At 38.2% G+C, this 25927-nt stretch overlaps 1 protein-coding gene across 1 annotated transcript in view; it reads left to right on the plus strand.

The window, feature by feature from the left end:
* MSRB3 (methionine sulfoxide reductase B3) overlaps positions 1 to 25927 on the plus strand; it is a 154410-nt gene that overhangs the window by 28994 nt on the left and 99489 nt on the right. The window contains exons 3-4 of the mRNA XM_006769623.2: positions 5282 to 5390; positions 7275 to 7352. Coding sequence (XP_006769686.2) covers positions 5282 to 5390; positions 7275 to 7352 — 187 coding nt within the window. The remainder of the gene's footprint in view (positions 1 to 5281; positions 5391 to 7274; positions 7353 to 25927) is intronic.

The following is a 25927-nucleotide window of genomic DNA, read 5'->3' on the forward strand; positions in this document are numbered from 1 at the left end:
AAAAAAATCAGAAGGACTGGTTATGCTTCTATAAGCATAGAGCTTTTCTCCCGTGTGCTTTGCACTTTTAAAAAGCCTTTATTGAATATTATTTTACATGATACCTCAAAAATGGACTTGATATGGCTTTATAAATGCTCACTTATTTAGAAATTCCTAACACTGCATCGATGGGATAAAATTTTGTTCAGATTCCCAATCTGTCAAATTAATAACCTGCTGAAATTTATTTGTTAAAATGAAAGTATATTATTTTAAAATATAGTAGCAAGATATTTCAACATGAATTTTACTGTTTTAATCTAGTAAACTCAAAACAAGATAGTCTTATTATCTACTATTCACTTATTATCTTGGGAAAACATTTAATAGTTTCATTTTTTTCTGATCCTAGAAGGAAAATTAAAATTATGGGATCTTTAGGTTTTGTTTTGATTTTTCACACTGAAATATAAGATTTATGACTTTAAAGTGCTTTAAGATTGAGGTAACAGATCTGATTTACTTCTTAACAGGAAGTTAAAAAGCCTTTCAACATTTTATAGACTTTGTGAGAATCCCGTTTGAACCTTGTCACTGACCCTGTGCTGAAGGAATGAACACAGAAAACAGACGTTAGCTAATAGACAAATGTATTTATTTTTTCTGGATATACTGTGGTGATTATAACTTTTCTTCCTTATTATCTTAAGTTGTCAGTGATAGTTTTTAAGCTGAAAGTTACTGCATAATTAAAGAAGTAAGTTACAACATATTTTTTCTTCACAGAAAATACAATGACCATGGGCTTTGCAGTTAGACAGTGCTGGGCTCGAGCAGATATACCTACTATTTGCTTTTTGTCTTTAGTAAGTTATGTTAAACCTCTGAACCTCAGTTTCTATGTCTGTAAAATAGGCATGCCATCTGTCCCCCAGAATCACTGAGAGGATTAAATGTGTTCATGTAAAAGTGCCTAGAAATGTGCCTGGCACATAGTAGGTACTAAGTTTCAGTTATTTTTTCAATTCCTATTTTAAACATTTTTAAAAATATATATTTTATTGATTTTTTACAGAGAGGAAGGGAGAGGGATAGAGAGTTGAAACATCGATGAGAGAGAAACATCGATCAGCTGCCTCCTGCACACTCCCTACTGGGTATGTGCCCGCAACCAAGGTACATGCCCTTGCCTGGACTCGAACCTGGGACCCTTGAGTCCGCAGGCCAACGCTCTATCCACTGAGCCAAACCGGGTAGGGCTCAATTCCTACTTTAAACATTTTTAATGATAACTTGAGCAAAATACTAGTCTGAGGGAATTAGTATAGAAAACTAATTACCAGTAAATTATTGTAGCACACTGAAATACCTGACCTGGCTCCCTTTTAAAATACAGTTTTCACTGTGGGATTTACTATAATCAGAAAGATAACGTAATATTGCATTTGTTCAGAGTTTACTAAGTGGTACTGTGCTCCTTAGAGCAGACCTGTGAGGGTGGTAGTACAAAGTCAGAGACTGCCTTGCTACGGTCACATGACTGGGAAGCAGGCCTAGCCAGCACATGGACTCTTGTTGTAAGTTGATTAGTTTTTAGAGCAAAGGTTTCCCATTGGAGCTTCAAGACAACAACATGGCAACAACATGGAACAAGCCTTAATATAAAAAAGGCTTTGGGCATATTTCAGTAAATAAATGCCCTTGGTTTGGGTCCACGATGGATCTTATCTATACCGAAGTTACTCTGTAGAGAATGGTATTGTGATTAGATATCAAAGTGGCAGTATTGCCCCCTCAAATATTCTTTGTGTTACATGTATACACACACACTTCTACCTTCAAAGTACTCTATTAAAGATTTAAATAAAGGGAAAAATCTTTTCATAACATACTTCTAAGCCAATTTAGAGGTCATTGAGCAGATGTCACATAATACTAATGTTAAATTACCCTGTGTAATAAGAAAATTATAGTACCTAAGTGAAGATAGTAAAGGGAAACCATCAAATGAATTATTCTAGGATTTCAAAATGAAATTATTTCTTCAAAATTGACAGTGGCACCACGTGACTTTAGGAAAGTCAGTCGGATAGGAAGAAGGAAATCAGAGACAAAAGCGACGCTTTTCTTTGTTTATACAGGGTGGGACAAAAGTAGGTTTATAGTTGTATGTATGGGAAATAACAACAAATAAAATACTACAAGAATAAACTCTGTTTCATGTACTCACAACTCTAAACCTACTTTTGCTCTGACCTGTATATGCCAATCTTTGGTTGTGATGCTAAAGAATTAATGTACTAGTATAGCTTTCAGTTGTCCTGGAAGTATTTTATTGTTAAATCATGTGACAAAAAATTTATTAAAATCTGACTAACTTCTCATTGAGTTGTTTCATATAAAATCACAATAGTTGTTTCTAGTTGACATATACTTCCTTTTGCTATTAGATACACTTTCACAGCCCAATTATTTTGAGAACATAGTATGACCAAAGAATAAAAATGTACCAACTTGACAACTTTAAATAAGCACTAGCCTTTCTTAAAGAACAAACCTCACTTACAGTTAGGAAACAATATTTATATTTAAGGTTGAAAAGCCAGGATGTAGGAAAATTTTGCTAATTTGGAAGATGACCTTTAAGGGCACCAAAACCAAATAATTTGTAGGCTATGACATAGGGCACATTCCTACAAAATTTGTGTGAATACTGCTTTAGTGGTTCTTGAAAGACAAACAAAGAGAGCTGGAATGAAATCTCTGTCCCCCTCCCCAATAAGACGGAGACTTACAAAAGGTACAGCAGCACTCTTTCAAAGCTCGCCGTTACGGCGGGTCTCTGCAGTGCCGTTAATGAGATGGCTCATGGTGGGAAATAATCTGTTTTTAACAATGTTTAGATCAAAAGTAATTTCTAATCTATGAGCTAAAGTCTCTTCAATACCCTTCATTCACCAGTAAAGCTTTTATGTTTGTATTATTTGCTTCAATCAGATGTTTTCAATTTTACCTTTTCTCCTACAAATACTTGACATGGTCCGTCAATACTGACCAACAGTTTTACTCTTTTTTCTTCAGAAAAGAGAGATTTTTGAGAGAGGGGAATGAAAAAGAGAGAAACATCTTTGCCTAAACGATTTGCAAGCATCTGTGCTTTAAGCTACTTTTTATGAACACTCCTTAGTAAATGACTCAAGGTAAAAAAGCAGAAAAGCATCCAATGTTAGGAAATTGCAATCCAATACCATGTAATTTAAACCTGCAGTTGCTTCTCTTGTACTAAATGACATACAGATGGGTAGCTTAGTTCTCTCAACTTTGGGAACACAATTGGTCTTTTTGTATGAATGAACATACATTAGCAAAAATATTTTGGACAGAATTGTTTAATTCTAATTGTACAGATTTTAACTATCCATGCCATTGGGAAGAATAATTTCAAACAGGATATTTTGTTGTGTTAAATTTGCAATTAATGATTTTTGGGAACAAAATCAACAAAGATATAACCCTTACAGAAAACAAAGAAAAAAAACAAAAAGATAACGTCTAAGAAGTCTATAGTGAATTGAACCGAAAGGGGCCTATCACAGTCAATTGCTTATTTAATTTAAGAAAGAACAGCTCTGCATTCAAGCTGTGGAGAGGTCTGTTCTGACAGGACAAACATTTCTCAGGGAAACATTTCTATCTCCTCCTTGGATCGTATTAACAGTGTAAGTAGGAGGTGTTTGGATAAAGCCTAGTGTAACATGGGGTGCCCCCAGTGAGAGGAGAGACCATCTTGCCATTAACGATAGGCCAGCTTTTCCTAAGGATCTTGCCAGGCCCAGGCAGGGCCAATGCGCTGTGTGTAAGGTCAGGCAAGGCGCTGTTTGACAACCCCCTGGCCTGCTCCAAGGTGCACCTTTCCCTTTGCCTCTGGTTTGCTCTTTTCCTGCCTCCGTATTTTCTCCTAGAGAACCAACCCCTCTGCCTTGGTGGCCCTGAGTCTGGAAGCTGATATCCTCCTTCCATCCCACCATCAGGGTCACTGGTTAGTTTTCTCCTAGTTTAATTTCAAGGAACTCACATACTGTGAACATTAGGTGCCTTAAAAGTAGAAGAAGTATAAAGCATTTCTACACCTAAATCATATGTCTTTATATTTCAAAAGACGTTGAGTTTAATATTCAGGAAACGAAGCAAGCCTTCTTTTAGTAATTTCAGAACATGACAAGAAATGTTTGCAGGTAGGGCCATCTGTGAGCCTCCTTCCCCCTGTGATGGATGGCAAAGAAAAGCACTTTTACTGCAGCCGGGAAGGTTGCCTTGTCCTGGAGTTATATTTCTTTTCACTCGTTTGTGCAGGTAAAGTAAAATACTACATACCAACAGGTGTTGTCTGAACATTTTACTGCAGTCTGTATAGGTTGAAATAAAAGCTGCCATTGTTATCGGAATCACATTAAAATTATTTCACCCTTCAAATACACTTAATCAGTGAAGTGTTCCTAGATAGACTCTGCAAAAAGAAAATGTAGGTCTCTAAATGAAATCGCATTCACGATTCCTCTTCTCTTTGGCCTTCCTCTTCCCTATTTTTATCACCCTCTCTTTGGAACTTCTTGAGTCTGCGTTAGTGTAAAGTGTCTTCTCCTGGGGTCTATGAAAAGTTTCTTGCTGCCTGTTTAACATGGTAAGAGACAGTCTTTAAAAAGACATTTGTTTTTGAGAACTCTATAGAATCTAGTGAAGTATCTAACAGAATCACAGAAAACAATTCCTAGCCATGAAAAATATAGTTTTAGGTTTTTGGTTGTTGTTTTTTAAAAAATAAGATGGTATTTAAATCACCTAGAATGTAAATTGAATGATGAAGCTGCTCTGTACTATAAAACCCAACATTATTGAATGGATAATTATTGTGTAATAATATGCCCATCATCTTATACATACAGTGTAAATAGAATTATACTTCTAAAATTTTCTATTTGAAAAAAAAAAAGAATTTCAAGGTATTGGGAGGCAAAAGGGATGTGCTCCCATCTTGTGAGTGTTCAGTGAGTTTTTACTGTCATGTGCTCGCAGCTGATACAGCACCTTGTCAGTGCTCCAGTGCAACCACCTGAATCTTGAGAAACTTTGTTATTTAATGGAGAGAAATAATCAGCTGTAGTTCAGGTAAATTTGTGCGTTAGGGACTGATCTGGTCATTGACAAGTGACTGCAGAAGCTGTGCTGTGGCGGCCAGCCAAAGCAATTATTTAGGATTCAAGCTAAAAAGCCTCCTCCTCTTTATCCTTTCTCTTTCCAGGGTCATGTAGGGATAGAAAGAACTGTAAGGTGGTCTTTTCCCAGCAGGAACTGAGGAAGCGGCTGACACCCCTGCAGTATCATGTCACTCAGGAGAAAGGGACCGAAAGGTAAGGTGAAATGTAAGAAAAAGCCATTAAGTGAAAGCTAGTTTTTTTTCGTTCCCCTCCACCCACTTCTGCCTTTGAATCCTCTTCCTTGACATTTAAAGGATTCCACACTTATTTGCTAAAGACTACAAATTAGGATCCTTGGAAAGGTTTGAAAATGGTATTGTTTAGGTTAAGACTAAGTTTTATTTATTCTTTCCCCCATTTAATGAACACTCTATCTTATGTAAAGTCACAAGGCTTTTATTAAGGGCCTGTTTTTAGTTTACTACAAAATGTGTGGAAGTAATAGCGATTTAGGTACATTTTTTGGGAAGACATCACAGTAAGCAAAACCATGAGGGACATGGCGCTGTGCCAGGATGCTGAAATTTTGAAGGTGGCCATTGTAAGTATAGACGTTTTGGCTGCAAAAAGAAGGTAGCATAATTTAGTTCCTTTCTACCCCACTCCAATTTCTTTTTGAAGCACATGTGGAGAAAGTATTTATTGGCTCATTTGTGGTTGGAATGTCAAAAATTTTCAATAACTGCCCTCACATGGCTTTGGTCCTTGGAAGTTCGCCCTAAGTCCTGAAAAAAGAGTTTGTTCACTTCCAAGACTCTTTTTAGTGAATAAAGTCTCTCTCAGCTGATTCCAGCTCAAAGGTAACTTGCCAAGATCCAACCATTTTGTTGTCTAATTTATACCATGGAGCTTGGCATAAGGCCGTAACTTACCTCTGATCCAAATTTATTAATTATGTAACTTCTTGTTTTCATTCATGAGCTGAAAGGGCTCTTTACCACACATGGGGTTCTTGTTAATAGGCAACACTCTCTTCCTGTCACAGTGGATATTGTTTACTGAATTTACCAAGTGTTGAATCCCTGACAAAGTCCACCTTCACTACACAATGAGCTAGCGGCGGACTTCAGTCTTAGCCCAGGAGGACTTCTACCCGTCCTGTTGTGTACATGACTAGCAAAATGATTTAATGCACACAAACAACTAGAGATTAGGTCATTCTTAAAAATTCTGTTTATAAAAAAATTGGACCTCATAAAGAGGGTGAAAGGATAATAAAAACAAGCTGCAGAGCACATAGACTTTTTGTTGGGCTAGCACAGCTGATTTGTATTAGCTGAATGACCTCCTAGCCTTTAAGATTGTTAACTTAGAAAAATATTCCCTTAAAGCTGCAATATTCCTTTTCAAACCAAAAAAACAAGACTCCTTCCACTTGAAGTCTTTGGATCCTTCTGCATTTTCTGGTGTACACTCTTGGACACTACAGAGTAGCAGAAATCTTATGTAATAATGTTGTCTCTTTTTTTCTGCAAATCTGAACTAGGCTTTTTTTTTTTTTTTAATAGGATTTTTTCCCCTCTAAGCATTACGTAACTACATGGCTTAATTTTTTTATTTAACCTGGACTAGTTTGGAGTAGTTATATGCACATTTTATTATATAGATTTGAAATATATTAGTAATGTTCAGATTTCCATATGTTTGGTCTGTTCTCATTATAGGACAAAAAGCCCTTGAAAGATTTATTAGAGAAATATCTTATGTATAATGTTGTCTCTTTTTTTCTGCAAATCTGAACTAGGCTTTTTTTTTTTTTTTTAATAGGATTTTTTCCCCTCTAAGCATTACGTAACTACATGGCTTAATTTTTTTATTTAACCTGGACTAGTTTGGAGTAGTTATATGCACATTTTATTATATAGATTTGAAATATATTAGTAATGTTCAGATTTCCATATGTTTGGTCTGTTCTCATTATAGGACAAAAAGCCCTTGAAAGATTTATTAGAGAAATATATTTTAAGTAAATACACTCTGTAAGAAATAATGCTAACTTTACTTAATTTTTTAAATGCTCTGTTTGTTGTTTATCAGTGCCTTCGAAGGAGAATATACTCATCACAAAGATCCTGGAATATATAAATGTGTTGTCTGTGGAACTCCATTGTTCAAGTAAGTATGTTACAAACCTTTGGCTATGGACACATCACAGATGGCAACAAATTAGTTAGTGCTTGTTCATATTAGAGTCTTTACATTACTAGATTTTCATATTTCTGTTTCCCTTCCACAAAATAAAAGTAATTGTTGATTTTGCACCATTTGTATTTTTCAAATATCCAACATTAGCTTGTTCATTGTATTAAACATGGTGCTTAGCAGAGCTATAAAAGATTTTGGTGAGTATAAAAATATTTCTCTATTTATTGAATTTTTCTACCAAGTAATAGCCCTACATTTACTTATTGGACCTTAATGAAAGTTCTTCATGTGTATCCTTCAGGTAGAATAATATCCACCAAGTTGATTATTCATATTTTTTCAGTGAAGGGCAATACCTGTATTGAAAGTAACATGGGAATTATAACAGATACTTGTACATATATAAGCAAATTGCATGACATGAGTTTATAACAGTTTTTGCATTGGTCCAAAATCTTTTTTTTTAAAAGATCTCAATAGTTTACTATAAAATAGGCAGTGTATAGACTTTTCCACAAAAAAGTTAATTCAGACAGTGTATTCTGGAGGTTATGAATTTTATTCAAGAAAGGAAAATTCTTACCAAAAATGTATTTATCTAGGAGTAGAAAATCCTAGATGCCCCATGCTTCCTGTGGGATGTTGATTTGGGGGAATAAAAAGGCAGAAACCTTAATTGAGAGTAAATGTCATGTATTTAAAACAATTACAAATTTCTTAGGGGAAATGAACAAACAATAATTTAATATGTGTAGTATGTAAAATATATCTCTCCATAAATGTTTCCCTTTTAAAGCACTAATATTTACATTTTTTTAAGAAATAACAGGAAACAGTAGTTTCTTTGAAAAAATCTTTTTTAAAGTTTCAAACCCTTCTTAGCTTGCATAAACCTTTTTGCACATTAGTGTTGGTTGAGAATCTGTTCTGATTTCTTAAGTATTTATTCTTCATGTTAAAAACCCAGCCCTTCAAATTGCCACCCATTTTCTCTCAGAAAACATACATCCTTGTATTTCAACACCTCTAGTGTGTGTCATAATAGTTGCTATAACACTTAAGATAGTTGCTGACCCATGTTAAACTTGTTAATATCCTAAAAGGTAAAAATTTAGCCACATCCCCTTTGCTTTTTGTTTATGATTCTCCACCTCTTGTTTAATCATGTGATTCAATAAAGTAATGAATCTGAGGAAAACTTACTGTTTTAAATAAAAAGCAGAACCACTGTGAATGAAGGATTTAACCCATGTGAAATTTTGAGTCACAAAAACGAAAAGGAAGACCCTTATCCAAACATAGGTACTAGCGGGGGTCAGGAAGTTTCACATTTGATGGGCTAGTGCCTCTGTTTCCTTTAGCCTTCTTGGAAGGAAAGCTTTGATTTTCTAAGTTTTTATGGAATATGGTCTCATATTGTTATTTTACTTTTAAAAAATTGTCCTTATTTGTTTTCCTGTCCATTTTAGGGGGGAAGTACCCCTGCGTTCGTCTCTGCTGTAGAAGGGTAGTTTATTGATTTAGTGTTACTATCTTCCTACCAGAGAACTTTCCAGGGACCACAGGGCATGGACAGTTTTGAGGGAACCAATTTTCTGGTCTTCAGCTTCTGTATGGACACTCTCCTGAAACTGATGTGTCTGAGACAGTCTCTGATTGGCCACTTCTTCCTTACTATCTCCTTGAGCATAATCAGCCTTCTCCCACTTCACAAAAGGTCTTGTACTGTGATCTGTTGTCCCAGGGTAATCTCTAAGGCATAAAGCAAAACAACAGCATTCATTCTGAAGGAGGAGCCCATGAAAGCAAGGCAAAATATATTGAACTGGTAAAAAATTATTGACATATTATTTCATCTTGGCAAGGCTCAGTCTGCCCGCCTGCTTGTTTGCTCTTTTATCTCCCATTCTGTTGTCTGTCTGTCCATTTCCTACTAGTCTACTAGTACTTAAGTGAGATGGTTGTCGTGAGAACATGTATCAGCATATTTATATAATTATTAAGATAGAAAAAAATGAAAGTCTTTTCTTGGAACAGATAATAAGCCTGATTTGGTTGGTAGATATAACAGATAGAACTGCCATAGCAAATTAGGTTATATTGTGGCCTTCTCTCTTCATTATATATAGCTTTAAGGTTTTGTTTTTTTAAATATATTTTTATTGATTTCAGAGAGGAAGGGAGGAGAGAGAAATAGAAACATCAATGATGAGAGAGAATCATTGATCACCTGACTCCTGCATTCCCCCTACTGGGGATCGAGCCCACAACCTGGGCATGTGCCCTGACCGGGAATTGAACTGTGACCTCCTCGTTCATAGATTGTTACTCAGCCACTGAGCCACATGGGCCAGGCAAAACTAACTTTTCATTGTGGTTTTGCATGCCCCGAAACATTTTTACTCTTAAATAATATCCTAGTGATATTCTCCATAACAATAATATTCCTCATCGATAGATTAATCCATAGATTAAAAGCCATAAATCTTCTATCAGAGAAGTGTCGCTATCAAAATGAGTCCCTTCTCTGCTTATTCATATTCATCAAAAAGCTTCTATAAGTTTAGTAGCACTCAAAGTCAGATTTGACTGGCTCTCTCACGCTGGTTCTCCTTCACGCTGGCACGTCTTAGGGGCTATCAGCATTTGTTAGTACTTGCTCTGAGAGCGCCATGTAACTTATTAAGTATCAGGACTTGTACTATTCAGTACACACTTGAAAATAAGTGTCATTAAAGAGGCCATGTCACGCCACTTAGAAACAGTTCTCCCATTCGGCACCAGATAAAGGAGATACTTGCCTTGGTCTCTTCCTCCTCCTCCTCCTCCTCAGTAGCCAGGGCATCCATGCCCAGGCGCTGTCTTAACTCCTGGTTCTCCATCACAAGGCCGATGCCTAACCACAGAGTGACACCTGCTGGGCAGCTCTAAGGTCTTGAAAAGAATATTTTAAGCATGTAGTTTATATATAGAACACCAGAAAATTCATCTTTTTCAATTATTTAAAATTTTGATAAGATATTTTAGTTGTTACTCTGAAGTATAAGAGGAAGTATGTATCAATCAGCACCAGTCTGGATACAGAAACCACACAGTAATCTGAACAGGAAGATTTGATATAAGGAATTATTACCTATAACAGAGGATTGTGATAATGAGGGATTGTCTAGTAAACTAGAAGTAAATAGAAATTTTAAAGAATACAGAAATAGCAATTAGAAGGACTTCCCTAGGACTGGCATACAGCCCAAGAAAAAGTTTTCCCTGCAAGCCCCACCTCCCATCTCCCTCTCCCTGAGGCTGAGATCTGGCCTGTTGGAGAGGGCATGGCTGCAGCTCACTAAATTGCAGAGAAGTCACTGTAGTGTCACGATAATGCAACTTTCCAGAAATCTGCCTCCTGGAATTTTCTGGAAATCTAACCTCTAGGGCAGCAATTTTCAACCTTTTTCATTAGTTTTTGGCACACATAAGCTAATTACTAAAATTCTGTGGCATAACAAAAAAATACTATATATTTTGATAATCTGACAAAAAATAGGTATAATTTTGATTCATTCACACTGGATGGCTATTATTGTTAGCTATTCTCATTTTCTTATTTGACACTAGAGGCCCGATGCATGAAATTCATGCAAGAGTAGGCCTTCCTTCCCCTGGCTGCCGGCACCAGCTTCCCTCTGGCATCCAGGACCTGGGCTTCCCTCGCAGCCCTGGCTTTGTCTGGAAGGTTGTCCGGAAGGATGTCTGGTTTAATTAGCATACTACGCTTTTATTATTATAGAAGATTCTAAGGGAAAAGAGGTCAATGCCCCTGACTAAATAGTCAGGTATTACATGTTTTAAAAAATTCTTGCAGCACACCAGTTGAAAATCACTGGTCCAGTGAATCAGTGGCATCTCTATTGGATACCCTCTTTAGGTAATTGGTTTTGTACTTTGAACACAGATTGTAGGAAACAGTTGAGTGCTGTGTGTGTGAAAACATGTGAAGTTTTGTTAGCAGGGAGTGAAGGAAGAAAATTAGGCAGAAAAGACTAAATAGCAGAACAATATGAGAAATAACAGTGGGAGAGAAACAGGAAATAAAAAGAAGAAAGAAAAATGCTAAATTTGAAAATGCCTAATCATTAGCAATATGAAAAGGTTATTTTCCCAACTGCCGTTTCCATTATTTACACTCACTGCGTGTGTGTGTGTGTGTGTGCATGCACGTGTGCATTCACATATTTGTATAATCCTCTTCATTTACTTGACTGATATATATAATACTTCCTTATAAAAAAGGCCATTCAATTATTCTTATTTCATTTTCGTACTTTGCCCTAAATACATTCCCACTCAACAATATACTGCTTTCTTACTGCTTTCCAAGTACAAGAACCTTATTCACAGACTGCTTCTAAACCTAATGTGTAATTTATTCCATGGTTCACATTTTCTTCACATTCACAAATTCTACCAGGCTAGTTTGTTTCTCATAAAGTACTACTGACTTTCAGTTAGTAAATTAACTGACAGAAGTAAGAATGTTCTCTCCTCTGGTTATTTGAACTTCTAAAATGTCATAAAATGAATTTATTGCACATCAGATAAACCAGAGAAGGCACTGGTGAAATAATTTAATTCAAAAAGTATATATGACCACTTATATTTTGCTTTGGCTGACACTTTGCCAGGTGTTGTGAAACAATCTATGAACTCTTTTCCCCTTAATGTACTTATAGTTTTGTTGGAGTGGTAAGAAAACACATAAACAGTTATAAATGTGGAAAGATGTTAGTGTCTACCCAAATGTGCCTGTTTGAAGAAATGCTTTCACATATCATAGGAGGGCATGTGATTGCATCAAAGCAGGGCCAGGTTTCATGGAGACAGTTCACCAGGCAGAGAGAAGGGTTTCATTTTTCCCAGGTAGGGGATGCCTGATAGAGCATGCCATATGAGAAGAGGAATTGGAGATAGGATCAGAAGTGGATTTTTAAAGGAAATAGTTAGGAGACTGTCCAGGAGGAGTGGGGAGGTGAGTTATGTGGGGAGTAATGGGAGATATGGCTGGAGTGCTTAAGGGGATCTATTAAGGAAGCCAAAGAAGGATACCAAAGGAGGTGTTTCAATTCTTACTTGAAATATTTTAAGTCTTGGCGTCTTTTCCCCCAGGAAGCCCTACCCGAGCCTTCCAGGGTGAACTTTGTTGCCCCTCATCCCTGATCTCATAGTTCCTTGTATGCCAGTCCATCTTTGTGCATACAAGGAACTCCCTCCCTTCCACTCTCCGACTTTGTGTTGTAATTACATGACTTTGTGTTGTAATTATCTGTTTATGGGCCTGGCTGCCCACTAATAAGTGAACTCCACAATGCAAGGACGTGTCTTAGCCATGCTTGTCTCTACTCTCTGGCTTATCATAATCACTAAATATTTGTTTGATCAGATGCATGTCAGAATATTGTCAGACAGGTTGTGGAGATATTTTTGAGTAAGACAATAGCATGATGAAAATGGGAAGTAAGCCATAACAGTGTATAAGACATATTTCTGTGGGTGAAAAGAGAAGCAAATAGGGGTGTAGCAGCCTCAATAGTAAGTTTTTTCTTTGTTAGCTGATAAGCCTTAATATTATTCAGTATTGTTCATGTGTAATTAGCTCCTGATAACTTTAAGACTTTGAGGAACCACATAGGATAGTTTTATTCTGTATACATTTACTTGCCAAACCTTGCACTGAATTAATGACTCATTTAAATAGGTTCACTAATGATGATGATAATAATAATTCTATATAATAAAAGGTTAATATGTAAATCGACCAAACGGCAGAGTGACCGGTTACTATGATGTGCACTGACCACCAGGGAATTTACCCCTGGTGGTCAGTGTGCTCCCAAAGGGGGAACACTGCTCAGCTAGAAGCCAGGCTCATGGCTGGTGAGTGCAGCAGAGTGGCAGGAGCCTCTCCCGCCTCCATGGTATCGCTAAGGATGTCCAACTGCCAGCTTAAGCCATCAGTCAGACATCCTCCAGGGGCTTCTGACTGTGAGAGGGTATAGGCCGGGCTGAGGGACACCCCAAGTGCACGAATTTTGTGCACTGGGCTTCTAGTAAGAATAATAATAATGCAAGAGCTAACACTTACATAGCACTTACCAGATGCTAGGCATGGTTCTAAGTGCTTTATATACATTAAGTCTTTTAATCTTCACAACAACACATTTTATAGATGAAGAAACTGAGAGAGGATAAGTACCATGTGAAGATCACATGCCAGTATACAAATGGATATAGAATAATGTAGTAACACTCAGCCTTTTAGAAAAGATGAAAGCTAAAGAGTCTTAGGAAAATAAAGTTTTGATTTTTTGCTTTGGTCATTCTAGTCTGGTTATTTTGCTCAGCACAATGGGAACAAATGGAACACACACACTCAATTCCTTAAAAAATCTGAGTTTGTCATAGTACTTAAGTGGAAAATTGAAGACCATTGTAATATAGCAAAGGCTGAACCAAAAGTAAACGGATCCCTCATGGGAGATGATCCAGAAGGACTCAGCTTCCGGCTGTTTGTTATCCTTAGGGAAGCCCCGTGGGATCCTGACGGGAAGGAAGGAACCAATGTTAAGTAAGCTGTAGGCCTTTTAACATCTGTGAGGTAGGGCAGCAGCTGGATTCATGGGCAGGATTCTAGTTTTTGAAACTAAAGGTAATTTTATTTTCACTTATTGTCTTCCCATTACATTTCCTCAAGTAGCTGTATTCCAAATTTTTACCACTTATTTTGTTGTTATTAATCCTCACTTAAAAATATTTTTCCATTGATTTTTAGGGAGACTGATAGGGAGGGAGACAGAGAGAAACATCGATGTGAGAGAGACACATTGATTGGTTGCCTTCTGCATGTGCCCTGACCAGGGCTAGAAATTAAGCCTCCAGTGTGCTCTTGACTGGAATCAAACCCAGGACCCTTCAGTCCATGGGCTGATGCTCTATCCACTGAGCCAAACTAGTCAGGGCCAAAATCTTTACCATTTAAAAAATTTTATTTTTCTGAGAAGATTGAGGCCAACTGACATGAGCTATCTTAAATGTCTTTTCTCCTGTCTTAAATTTTCTTTGTATCTTAATTTTCATCAAACAATCAGAACACCCATGTACAGGCTGAACGCAACTGGTGGAAACAGTTGAATATTAGCCCAGATGTGTGACCTCAGATTCATCACCTATAAGTTGGGGAAAATAAAACCAAACAGGTGTAAGAACTAAATGCAGAAAAATTCATAGTATATGGTAGGTATTCTACAAATGTTAAATTCAAGTGGCCTAAGTTTTAGGAACATGTCATACTATCACAACAGCCTAAGAAATTCCTTATAATGTGAGAAAGTGCAGGCTTTATTAGAGAGAGACTGTCTGTTAATAGTATATATTAGTGTGATGAGTCACTGCGCCAGCTGTGTTGCTATATTTCAGATGGAACTCTGCTGCAAAACTATTCACACATGCTACATTTCACATGAGCCTCCTGTGCAATTTTATTCTAGGCTACTAGAAAATTTAAGCCGTTTTTCAACTCTTTAAGAACATAAGCCCTTTCACTGAAGAAATTCCAGTTCAGTGCCACACACAATTTACTCAACTGTGCTATTCAGTGTATGTTACTCCGTTTACCACTAAAGGAGACTTTCAACATAATCTTTTCCCCTTCTGATATAATGGTGTGTGTGTGTGTGTGTGTGTGTGTGTGTGTGTGTGTGTATGCACGTGTGTGTGTGGGAGGGCAAAGGGAGAAATGTAAAAGCAGGGAGGGGAGAGTGGAGTGAGGCAAGAGAGATAGTTTTCTATTCTTACTCCATTCAAATCCCATTTTTCAACCCCTTTAAACTCTATCCCTATGATATTTAGTATAAACCATCCCAGTCACTATGGAATTCTACCTGGGAGAGTAATATGAACTTAATTTCAAGGTTTCTTTTTATGGAACTCTCGTTGGAAATTACTCATAATTCCAGAAAATGTTTCTTAATCTTTAACAAAATGCATTTAACTTGAGTTTAAAAGATTTGAATTGCCCTTCACCTCATTCTAAATCCCTTAACAAAGTAAGCTTTCCAGTACAATGAAACCGTTCTGTAATGAACTGTATTTCTGAGTAGTGGCTTAAACTTTTGTTATATCTAAATATCTCATATTATTTTGAAGAGATATAAAATGGACTTCTCTCATCCCATTGACCCTTACTGCCTGTCGCTGCTTACAGAGATTTACAGGAAAAGTATCTGTAACAGAGGGAGTTACTTCTCCATATTCATTTCATCTGTAAGCTCAGGGAAAGACCACAGCTAGATTGAAAGAAAAATACTTCCTGGGGTCACTGGCAAAGATAAGGAGCAAAAAATATTGTGAATGCCTGATTTGTCAAACTACCAGGAACATAAAGCTTAAATAGCATAAAATAAAGAACAACTCCATTTTAAGAAATCAGAAAACTATGGCAAGGCATGGTTCAAAGTTTAACAATATGCAAAAATTATTATAACTGCATTATTCTATTGTAAAGTTATATACACATACACATTGAAAAATCGAAGCAATACTTATACATAACATTTCTGGATAGCTGAAAATGTGAGCATGAGTGTGTGTATGTATGAATGTATATTTTGGGGGAAGAAAAGTGAGGAAAGGATAATCTTGCCTTATATTATCTAAATCACAATTCTATTTCTTCAGTTAATTTTCCAAAAGTACACAGAAATAGCTTATATTTTTTTAGTGAATTAGGATGGATAGTTGGAATAAGCTGGGAAACATCATAGGCAAAGGTTTTATTTATAATTCATGTAAATTTATCTTGTTTGTGTAATCAGAAAATTCACGAATCAGAAAATTCATGAATATTTCACTTCACAGACTTTGAAACAACTTAAAGCTAGTTAAAAAAAATAATGTATAACTTTTAGCAATTACTTCTGAGGTAATCCACAAAGCTGTTCTTCTTGTAAGTAAATAATTATTTTTTTTCAAAATCTGATCTCTTATTCAATAAGAATTGCATAAATTTTCATTCATTGTATCTTATACATGGGTAAGTGATCCATCACATACCATTATAAAGGAAAGTAGGGAAGCCATCCAGAGGACCAAGTGGAAGCACCGTGCTGGGAAGACCAGCATGCACTTGCTGCTTAACCAGAGCAAGTTACTTACACCTCCCATCTCATTATTCTCATCAGTGAAATGGTGAGAATAATGGCAGCTCCTTCTAACTCATAGAACTGCAGCTGTATCACGTGAAATAATGGCATAAACATGCTGTAAAAGATATAAAGGTATTATATGATGTAAGATTTGTAAAAACTGCAGCTTTAAATACATTTGTATGGTAAAGCATAAACAGCATGGGAATCTAAAGTTCTCAAAATTAATGTTGACTCCAACATTACCACATGTTTTATAATATACTAGTGACCCGGTGCACGAAATTTGTGCACATTAAAAGGGGATTAATTAGAATAAATGTTTTAATATTGCTATTAGCCCTTTCTCTATAATAGAAGTGTCAGAGATGAAAATTAGTAAAATGTATATGAAAACCTTCCTTCTGTCAGAGTCTGGGGCATGCCGTGGTACCCAAAGTCAAGTCCTTACCTACCCGCGGCACCTCAAAATCGCGTGAGACCCACACCCAGCCAGCCCCACCCCCATTGGTTGAGATCCAGACCCAGCTGGCCCCAGCCTTGTCAAGCCTTGCTGGACAGGGGGCACAGCCTCAGGTCCCCTGGCCCAGTGACAGGCAGGGGACACAGCCTCAGATTCCCTGGCCCGGTGCTGGGCAGGGGGCACAGCCTCAGTTCCCCATCAAGCCCTGCCGGGTGGGGGGTGCACAGCCTCAGGGCCCTCATCAAGCCCTGCCGGGTGGGGGGTGCAGCCTCAGGTCCCCCAGCGCACCCTCAGGCTCCCGGCCCAGCGCCAGGCGGGGGTGGGCTGAGGTCCCTCGGCCCGGTGCCAGAGTGGGCAGTGTGGCCTGAGGTCCCCCATCAAGCTCTGCTAGGCTGGAGGCACATCCTGAGGTCCCCCAGCCCTGGCCGGGGTGGGGGTGTGCCTTGAGGTTTCCTGTCAAGCCACGCCAGGTAAGGGACGTGACCTGAGGTCACTCAGCCTGGCACGGGGTGGGGGGCGCCGCCTGAGATTCCCCATCAAGCCCCACCTGGTGGGGGGCCCAGCCTCAGGGCCCCCATCAAGCCCTGCCTGGCGGGGCGGTGCACCTTGAGGTCCCCTGTCAAGCCCCGCCAGGTGGGGGGCACAGCCTGAGGTCCCCTGCCCCAGCCCAGGACCACGCAACCTCAGGTCCCTGCTGATTGCTCATTAAGGCTTGTTATGGGAACTCGGCCTCTGCTGTGGGTGCAGCCATCTTGTGTTACGGAAACCCTGCCTCAGCTTGGGCGCTGCCATCTTTGTGATGGTGTGATGGTCAATTTGAATATTCCCTCTTTATTAGATAGGATTGTGTGACTCAGTGATCTCTCATTCAAAATACTTTCAGTTTCTGATGAATAATTTTTAAAAATTGAGTCTGGATTCTAAATTTCCCAAATAATGTAACTTAGATTAGTAACTGAGAGTTTTAATACATTAGTTATTTGCAAGTCTATAAACTTCTTGGGAGAATAGTTATGTCTTAAGATTTTTGTAAGCTCCATCTGCAGGGGCATAGGACTTTCCATATCCTTGGTACTTAACTATCTAGTAAATCAAGAATAACAAACAGCAGGGTCATCATTCTAGATTAGACTGGTGGAAGTATAAATAGATATTCTTAACTGAAGGTGATTTTTCCCCCCAGAGGGAATTTGAGGATATTTGAAGAGTTATTACCCTTAAATTTTTATCCTTTACCACACTTCCCAAAGTTTTTTGTAGACTACTCATGATCTTATTTTTACTGGATGCTTATTTCAACAACAGCATAGCTTGCACTAAAAGTGTACCTTTCCTAAATAAGGGAGAGATGAACATGTTTATGGCTGGGACCTTTTACATGGAAACATTGAAAAGAGCAAAAAGTGACAAAAATAAGATCAGCTACCCAAAGCAATATCAAAAGCAAAGTTCATAGTCACATATTTTTATCCTATATAATAAAGAGCCAATATGCAAATGGTCATCACACCCTCACACTCTAACGGCTCAGACACTCAACACTGGGAAGAGAGGAATGGGGACCAGCCAGGCACAAATGAGTTCGCGAGAGAGGAAAGGGGACCTTCCAGGCCGTGGCCCGGGAGAGGGACAAGCCACCTGTCCTATGGTCCTGGGCACCAGCACCTGCGCCTGTGGCCCAGGAGAGGGACAAGCCACTCATCCCATGGTCCTGGGTGCCAGCACCTATGGCTGTGGCCCGGAAAAAGCCGCCTACCCACGGTCCCCTGCAGCTGCAGCCGGCTTGGGTGAAGCCGGCCCGGGTCCTGGATGCCTGTGGCCAGCCAGAGGGAGGGAAGTCTGGGTCCCGGGTGCCTGTGACTGGCCAGAGGAGGGAATCCTGGGTCCTGGGTTCGGGGCGAGGCAGAGGTGGTTAGGGGCGATCAGGCCATCAGGCGAGCAGTTCAGTCGGACTTCCCCCAAGGGGTCCTGGATTGGAGAAGGTGTAAACTAGGCTGAGGACCACCCCTTGCCCCCGTGCACAAATTTCATGCACCGGGCCTCTAGTTATTATATAAGTGATTTAAAATAATCTGAACTAAGTATGCAACTCAAAAGCTAGAAATATAACAACAATAAAATAAACTGGGATAAAATGCCCACCTTTTCTCTACAGGCATTTGCCAATTCTAGGCATGGGAAGAGAGGGAAAGATTCCAGACATTCTGAAGCAGAGCTACCAGCAGACCAGAATTTCTTAATCTCAACACAGTTGACATTTGGGCTGGATAATTCTTTGTTGTAGAGGGCCGTCCTATACATCGTAGGATATTTAGTAGCATCTCTAACTTCTACCCACTATAAGTCAGTGGTACCTGCCCTCTTCACCACAATTTGTGCAAAAATTTATTCAGATATTTTCATTCAGATATTTATTCATATATTTGCCCTTGGGGACAAAATCACCTCCAGTTCAGAACAACTGATCTAGATAATCAACATAACAATCAAGCTCTGATTTGTAGTGTTTTTTATTTTTGTGGTGTAAATACCTCCATCATGGACTATATCAAGCTACAAATGTGACATCACTGAATGTAGAGTTGGGAAAAGACATGTAGTACTACCATTGTATAGTATTACCATCTTAATAATAAAAGTGTAATATACTAATTAGACTGGACGTCCTTCCAGATGACCTTCCGGACGAAGCTGGGGCTGCGAGGGCCAAGGCAAGCCGCTGTGGCTGCCAGGGCCAAGCTCCTGGCATGAATTTCATGCATTGGGCCTCTAGTAATACCATACAACAGATGTAATTAGCATAGACCACAGTTAAATTTAAAAATCTACTAGTGGTGAGCTTTGAGTATTACCTTTTAAAATATAACTTATTTAATTGTAAGTTTGTGTAATTAATTTTTAATAATGCCTGTGTTTAGCAACTGGCTCTCAAAAATCCTAAACTTTTAATAATAATCTCTCTTGAGCATCATCACTCCAATGTAATGGGAGCAAACCAAGGGTAGACCAAGTTTATAAAAAACTCCAGCCCAACCTCAAGTTAGCTCAGTCCCTGATTAAAGTAATCTCCTCCTTCTCCTCCACACTCTAGTCGACTATCAGAAGATAGCATGAACCCTCTGTTCATCGAGTTCAGTTTTTCATGCAAAATATCTGGCATTTATCAAAAATTACCAGGTGCACCAAAGTAAAGGGCCAAGGAAAATAAATTGACAAAAGAAACAGATCTATTGATGGCCCACATATCCAGTTAAGTCATCAGACATAGATTTAAAAATAATTGTGATTAATATATTCAAGAAAATAGATGACAAGTTGGAGAATTTCACCAGAGAAACAGAATCTATTGTAAAGAATAAAATAGTTCTGGGGCTGAAAAAAGCAATAACTGAAATATAAACATAAGAGTTTAATTCAACAGCATGTTGGGCATAGAAAAATGCAGGATTGGCAAATAGAAAAACAGGTCAGTAGAGAATATCTAGACTAAAGCTAAGACAGCTGAAAAGAGAAAAGAAAAACTGTTGAAACGATAATACACAAGATGCACAGTTTCAAGTATAACATATTAGAGCCACAGAAAAGAAAGAAAAAGATAATTAGAAAGAAGCAATATTTGAAGAGATAATAGCAAGAATTTTCTCAAACTGAGAATAAAACTGAAGTCACAGATTCAAAAAGTGCTATAAATCTAAAACAGGATGAGTACAAAGAAAACCACATCTAGACACAGCAAATCTGATGAAAATCAAAGGCAAGGAGAAAATCTTAAAAGCACTCAGATAAAATAACTTGAAAAGTAAAAAGCTAGAACTGTTAAATAAATTCAAAAGGTTGATCTTCAAAAAGACCAACAAATTTGAACATTTCTGTCAAGTCCAATCAAGAAAGAAAGGGAGGAAGAAAAGAATATAGGCTTAAAACACTAAGAATGGGAATGGGATAAAACCAAAGATAGGGGGGAATTTTGATGTAAGAGAATACTGTATATAACCCTATTCTAATAAGTTAAAAATCTCAGTATAATTTTCTAAAAATAAAATAAAAAATTTGACTATAGAAAGGTTATAATACTTGACAGTAATCCTGAAAGAAATTGAGAATTATCACAAACCAATTTGGACTTTTATAGAAAAATCCAAAGAATCATTTCTGTGTTAATATAAACTGTGTCTATCACAGAAAATGGATGAAAGCTTATAATTTCCTTTGACAAATGTAAAATACTCCTAAAACCAAGACCTGACAAAGACATTACAATCAAAGGAAGATTATAGACCAATTTGACCTATGAAAATATAGGTAAGGATCTTAAAACATTAGTAAAGGAATATAGCTATGTGTGGAGAGGGTAATATGCCACAACAAGTTAGGGCTTATTTCAGGAATGTACAAGTAGTTCAATACTGCGACATCTCAGGGAAATATATGCCCAGAAGAGAGTTGATAAAAATTCAAAGCAAGTTTTTTTTAAAAAAATATTTTTTATTGATTTCAGAGAGGAAGGGAGAGGGGGAGAGAGAGAGAAGCATCAATGATGGACGAGAGTCATTGATTAGCTGCCTCTTGCATGCCTCCTACTGGGGATCGATCCTGCAATCCGGGCATGTGTCCTTGACCGGAATCAATGAGCAGAAGTAGCTAGGGCAAAGCGAATTTTTTACTGAAAAAAATTGAGTGAGCCCAACTGGCATGGCTCAGTGGTTGAGCGTTGACCTTTGAACCAGGAGATCAAGGTTTGATTCCCAGTCAGGGCATATGCCCAGGTTGTGGGCTCTATCCTCATCGTGGGATGCGCAGGAGGCAACCGATCATTGATTCTGTCTCATCATTGATGTTTCTATCTCTCCCTCTCCCTTCCGTTCTGAAATCAAAATATTTTTCAGAAAAAAAATCTTAGTGAAATAGGAATAAAAGTAAAACACTGTGTTTTATCAAATCTAAGAAGCCATTGATTAAAGTATTTATTACTACTTCAAGTAACACTAAAAAAAAAAACTTGGCCAACGTGCTCATTGGTTAGCAGTGGTCGGCAAACTGCGGCTCGGCAAACTGTGGCTCGCGAGCCACATGTGGCTCTTTGGCCCCTTGAGTGTGTCTCTTCCACAAAATACTGACTTCTGCGCATGGGCCACGAAGTTTCAGTCGCACTGTATGTGAGCGTCTGCACGTGGTATTTTGTGGTATGTTGTGGAAGAGCCACACTCGGGGCCAAAGAGCCACATGTGGCTCGCGAGCCGCAGTTTGCCGACCACGGGGAGCATTGATTTGCTCACTGAAGGGTCATAAGTTCAATTCCCTGTCCAGGGCATGTACCTGGGTTGCAAGTACATGCCCTCCCTTCTTCCTCTCCTTCCTCCCTTCCTCTCTTCCACACTCTCTAAAAATCAATGGAGCCCAGTTAGTGTGGCTTAGTGGTTGAGCATCAACCTATGCACAGAGAGGTTTCCAGTTTGATTGCCTGTCAGGGCACAGGCACAGGTTGCGGGCTCCATCCCTAGTGAGGGGCAGGCAGGAGGCAGCCAATCTATGTTCTCACTCATTGATATTTTTATCTCCTGCTCCCTCCCCACCCCCTCTCTCTCTCAATAAAAAATCAATGAATAAAACATATTTGCCCTGGCTGGTTTGGCTCGGTGGTTAGAGTTTCAGCCCATGGTCTGAAGGGTCTTGCCTTCAATTCCCCATCACAGGCACATGCCTCAGTTGCAAGCTGGATCCCACCCTGGTCAGGGTGTGTGCAGGGGGCAGCCAATCGATGTGTCTCTCTGTCTGTCTCTCCCACTCCCTTTCACTCTCCAAGAAGTCAATGGAAAAAATATCCTCAGGTGAGGATTAACAAACAAACAACAAACCTGCTAAATAGATTGTGAAATACTGTTTATTGGTTATAGACACATTCAGGTTTCAGAGATGTTAACATGTTAAAAATAAAGTGTCCAGTAGAATCAATGAAATAAGGTACATAGTGTTGGGGCAACCAACTAAGTATTAAAAATATAAATTTAGATCCTATCCTTAGTATCTGACAACCCAATATATAGCCCAATAAAGTCTAGGTTAAGTAAAAATTTTAAATATTAACAATAAGATTATGCAAGTCCTAAGTGGGAAATTTGCCTTTCTAAACAAGATTCCAAAACAGAAAACAAAAGGGAAAAAAATTAGCTTGGAATACCTAAATACTTTACATTTCTGTAGATCAGAAACACTGTTTTAAAAAAATGGCAAACTGGGAAAAAATTAACCCACATGATAGGAGATTAATATTTAAATCAATGGAGAAAGACAAACATCGAGAAAAAAAGCTGAAGATATAAACAGATACTTTTCAAAATAAGTATAATAAGTAAGCATAGGGGGCAATCTCTTCTATCTCTTAGTAATAAAAAAAGAATTAAAAGGAGCAATAGATTTTTAACTACCAAATTAGTGAGCATTTTCTTTACTATTAATTTTTATTTATTTTAAAATTAAATTTATTGGGGTAACATTGGTTAATCCTAATATATATAAAGAGCTAGGTGCCCGTCCCGACTGAACAGGTGAACGGTCAGCATGAAGTGTATGGAGCACCACTCAGCCCCGCCCCCTGAGCTGCCCACTGGCGGTGGGGTGGGACTGGGGACTGTTGAGCGGTGGTGGCGGGCTGCTTCGTGGGCTTAACGGAGCAGTCACCCAGGCAGCAGTGAGTTTTGTGAAGCAGTCATGGGATGGGGGGAGGGGAGAGTTTTGTGGAGTGTCCAGCGGTGAGCTTCACAGGGCAGCAGCAAGCTTTGCAGAGCATTGAGGGGGCAGGGGGAGCCTCGCGGAGCAGTCATGGGGCTCGCAGAGCGTCCTGGGATGGGGAGCTTCACGTAGTGTCACAGAGTGGCAGAGGCCATGTGACGGAGGCCAGGCTAGGCCTAGGAACCCGAATTCGTGCGTGATTTCGTGCGCGCTGGGCCTCTAGTATTATATAAATTTCAGGTGTACAACTTTATAATATGACATCTGTATACTCTATTCGGTGCACCTTCTGTCACCATATATTTGATCCCCTTTATCCTCTTTGTCCTTCCCCCACCCCCTTTCCCCTTTGGTAACCACCATTCCATTGTCTTTATCTGTGAGTTTGTCTTTTTGTTTTGTTTTTTGGTTTTTTTTTGCTATTTATTTCACAAATATATCCCACATATGAGTGCAATAATACCATTCTTCTGCTTTTTTGTCTGACTTATTTCATTTAGCCTAATACTCTCAAGATCCATCTATGTTGATGAAAATGACAATATTTTCTGAGTAGTATTTATTCCATTGCATATATGTACACCACACATCGTCTTTATCCAATCATCTGTTTTTGTGAACTTGACCCCAAAGGCAAGAGAAGTGAAATAAAAAATGGGAACGACATCAAACTGAAAAGCTTTTGCACTGCAAAAGAAACCATCAACAAAACAAAAAGGCAACCAATTGACTAGGAGAAGATAATTTGCAAATGGTACTTCCAATAAGGGGCTAATATAAAAATATATAAAGAACTCATAGCCCTAGCAGGTTTGGCTTAGTGGATAGAGTATCGGCCTGTGAACTGGAAGGTGCTGGGTTTGATTCCGGTCAAGGGCACATGCCTGGGTTGTAGGCTCTATCCCCAGTAGGGGGCTTACAGGAGGCAGCCCATCAATGATTCTCTCTCATTACTGATGTTTCTCTCTCTCTTTTCCTTCCTCTCTGAAATCAATAAAAATATATTTTAAAAAAGAACTCATATAACTCAACAACAACAAGCTCCAAACAATTTAATTTCAAAAGTGGGCAGAGGACCTGAAGAGACACTTTTTCAAGGAAGACTTACAAATGGCCAACAGATATATGAAAAGATACTCTCTCACCCCCACTAATTATAAGGGAAGTGCAAATCATGACCACCATGAGATAGCACCTCACACCTGTTAGAATGACTATTAACAGTAAGACAAGAAATACCAAGTGTTGGAGAGGGTGTGGAGAAAAAGGGAACCCACCTATACTAGTTGTGGGAATATAAATTGGTGGAGTCACTATGGAAAATAATATTAAGATTGCTCAAAAATTTAAGAATAAAACTACCATATGACCTAGTAATCCCTTTTCTGGTTGTCTACTTGAAAAATATGAAAACACTTATTCATAAAGATATATGTATCTCTATGTTCATTGAAGCATTATTCACAGTAGCCAAGACTTGGAAACAACCTAAGTGCCCTTTGATGGATGATTGAACATTTTCAATATCATCAAATTCAGTGTTGGGCAAGATCTGGGAAATTAGCATTTTAAAATACTGCTGGGTAGTGTGCGACTTAGTAGTAACGTTCTGGATGACAATTGAATAAGTATGTCAGAAGTCTTAGAATTCTAGGAATTTATGATCTAGCAAATAGACTTTTAGGAATTTATGCTAAAAATTATGCATAAAGATAAAGCTACAAAAATATTTTAATCTTTACGATGGTAAAAAATAATTTAAATATCAAAAATAGGTGTCTAGCTAAAAAAGAACTAGTGAAAATATATACAGGTATGGCATTTCAATATTGCAAAAGAATATGTATTGACCTGGAAAGAATTTAAAAGCTTACTGAACAATAATTACATATGACTCCATATTTGTAAAATACATATGTCTATAAATATTAAAACAAAAAACACTTTAGAAGGTTTTGTACCAAATGTTAACAGTAATTATCTCTGGGTTGTTGGATTGTAAGTTTTATTTTTTACCTTTTTGTTTTGATTTATCTGTTCTCTCTCTCTCTTTTTTTTTTTTAAAGATGAACATGTATTTTTTGGGTAATGAGAAAAATATTTTACATTATTTTAATATTACTTTTGCTCACTATGTTGCTAACACTGAATAATTTAGT

The sequence above is a fragment of the Myotis davidii genome, unplaced genomic scaffold, assembly GCF_000327345.1.
Source record: "Myotis davidii unplaced genomic scaffold, ASM32734v1 scaffold523, whole genome shotgun sequence".
Lineage (NCBI taxonomy): Eukaryota > Metazoa > Chordata > Mammalia > Chiroptera > Vespertilionidae > Myotis > Myotis davidii.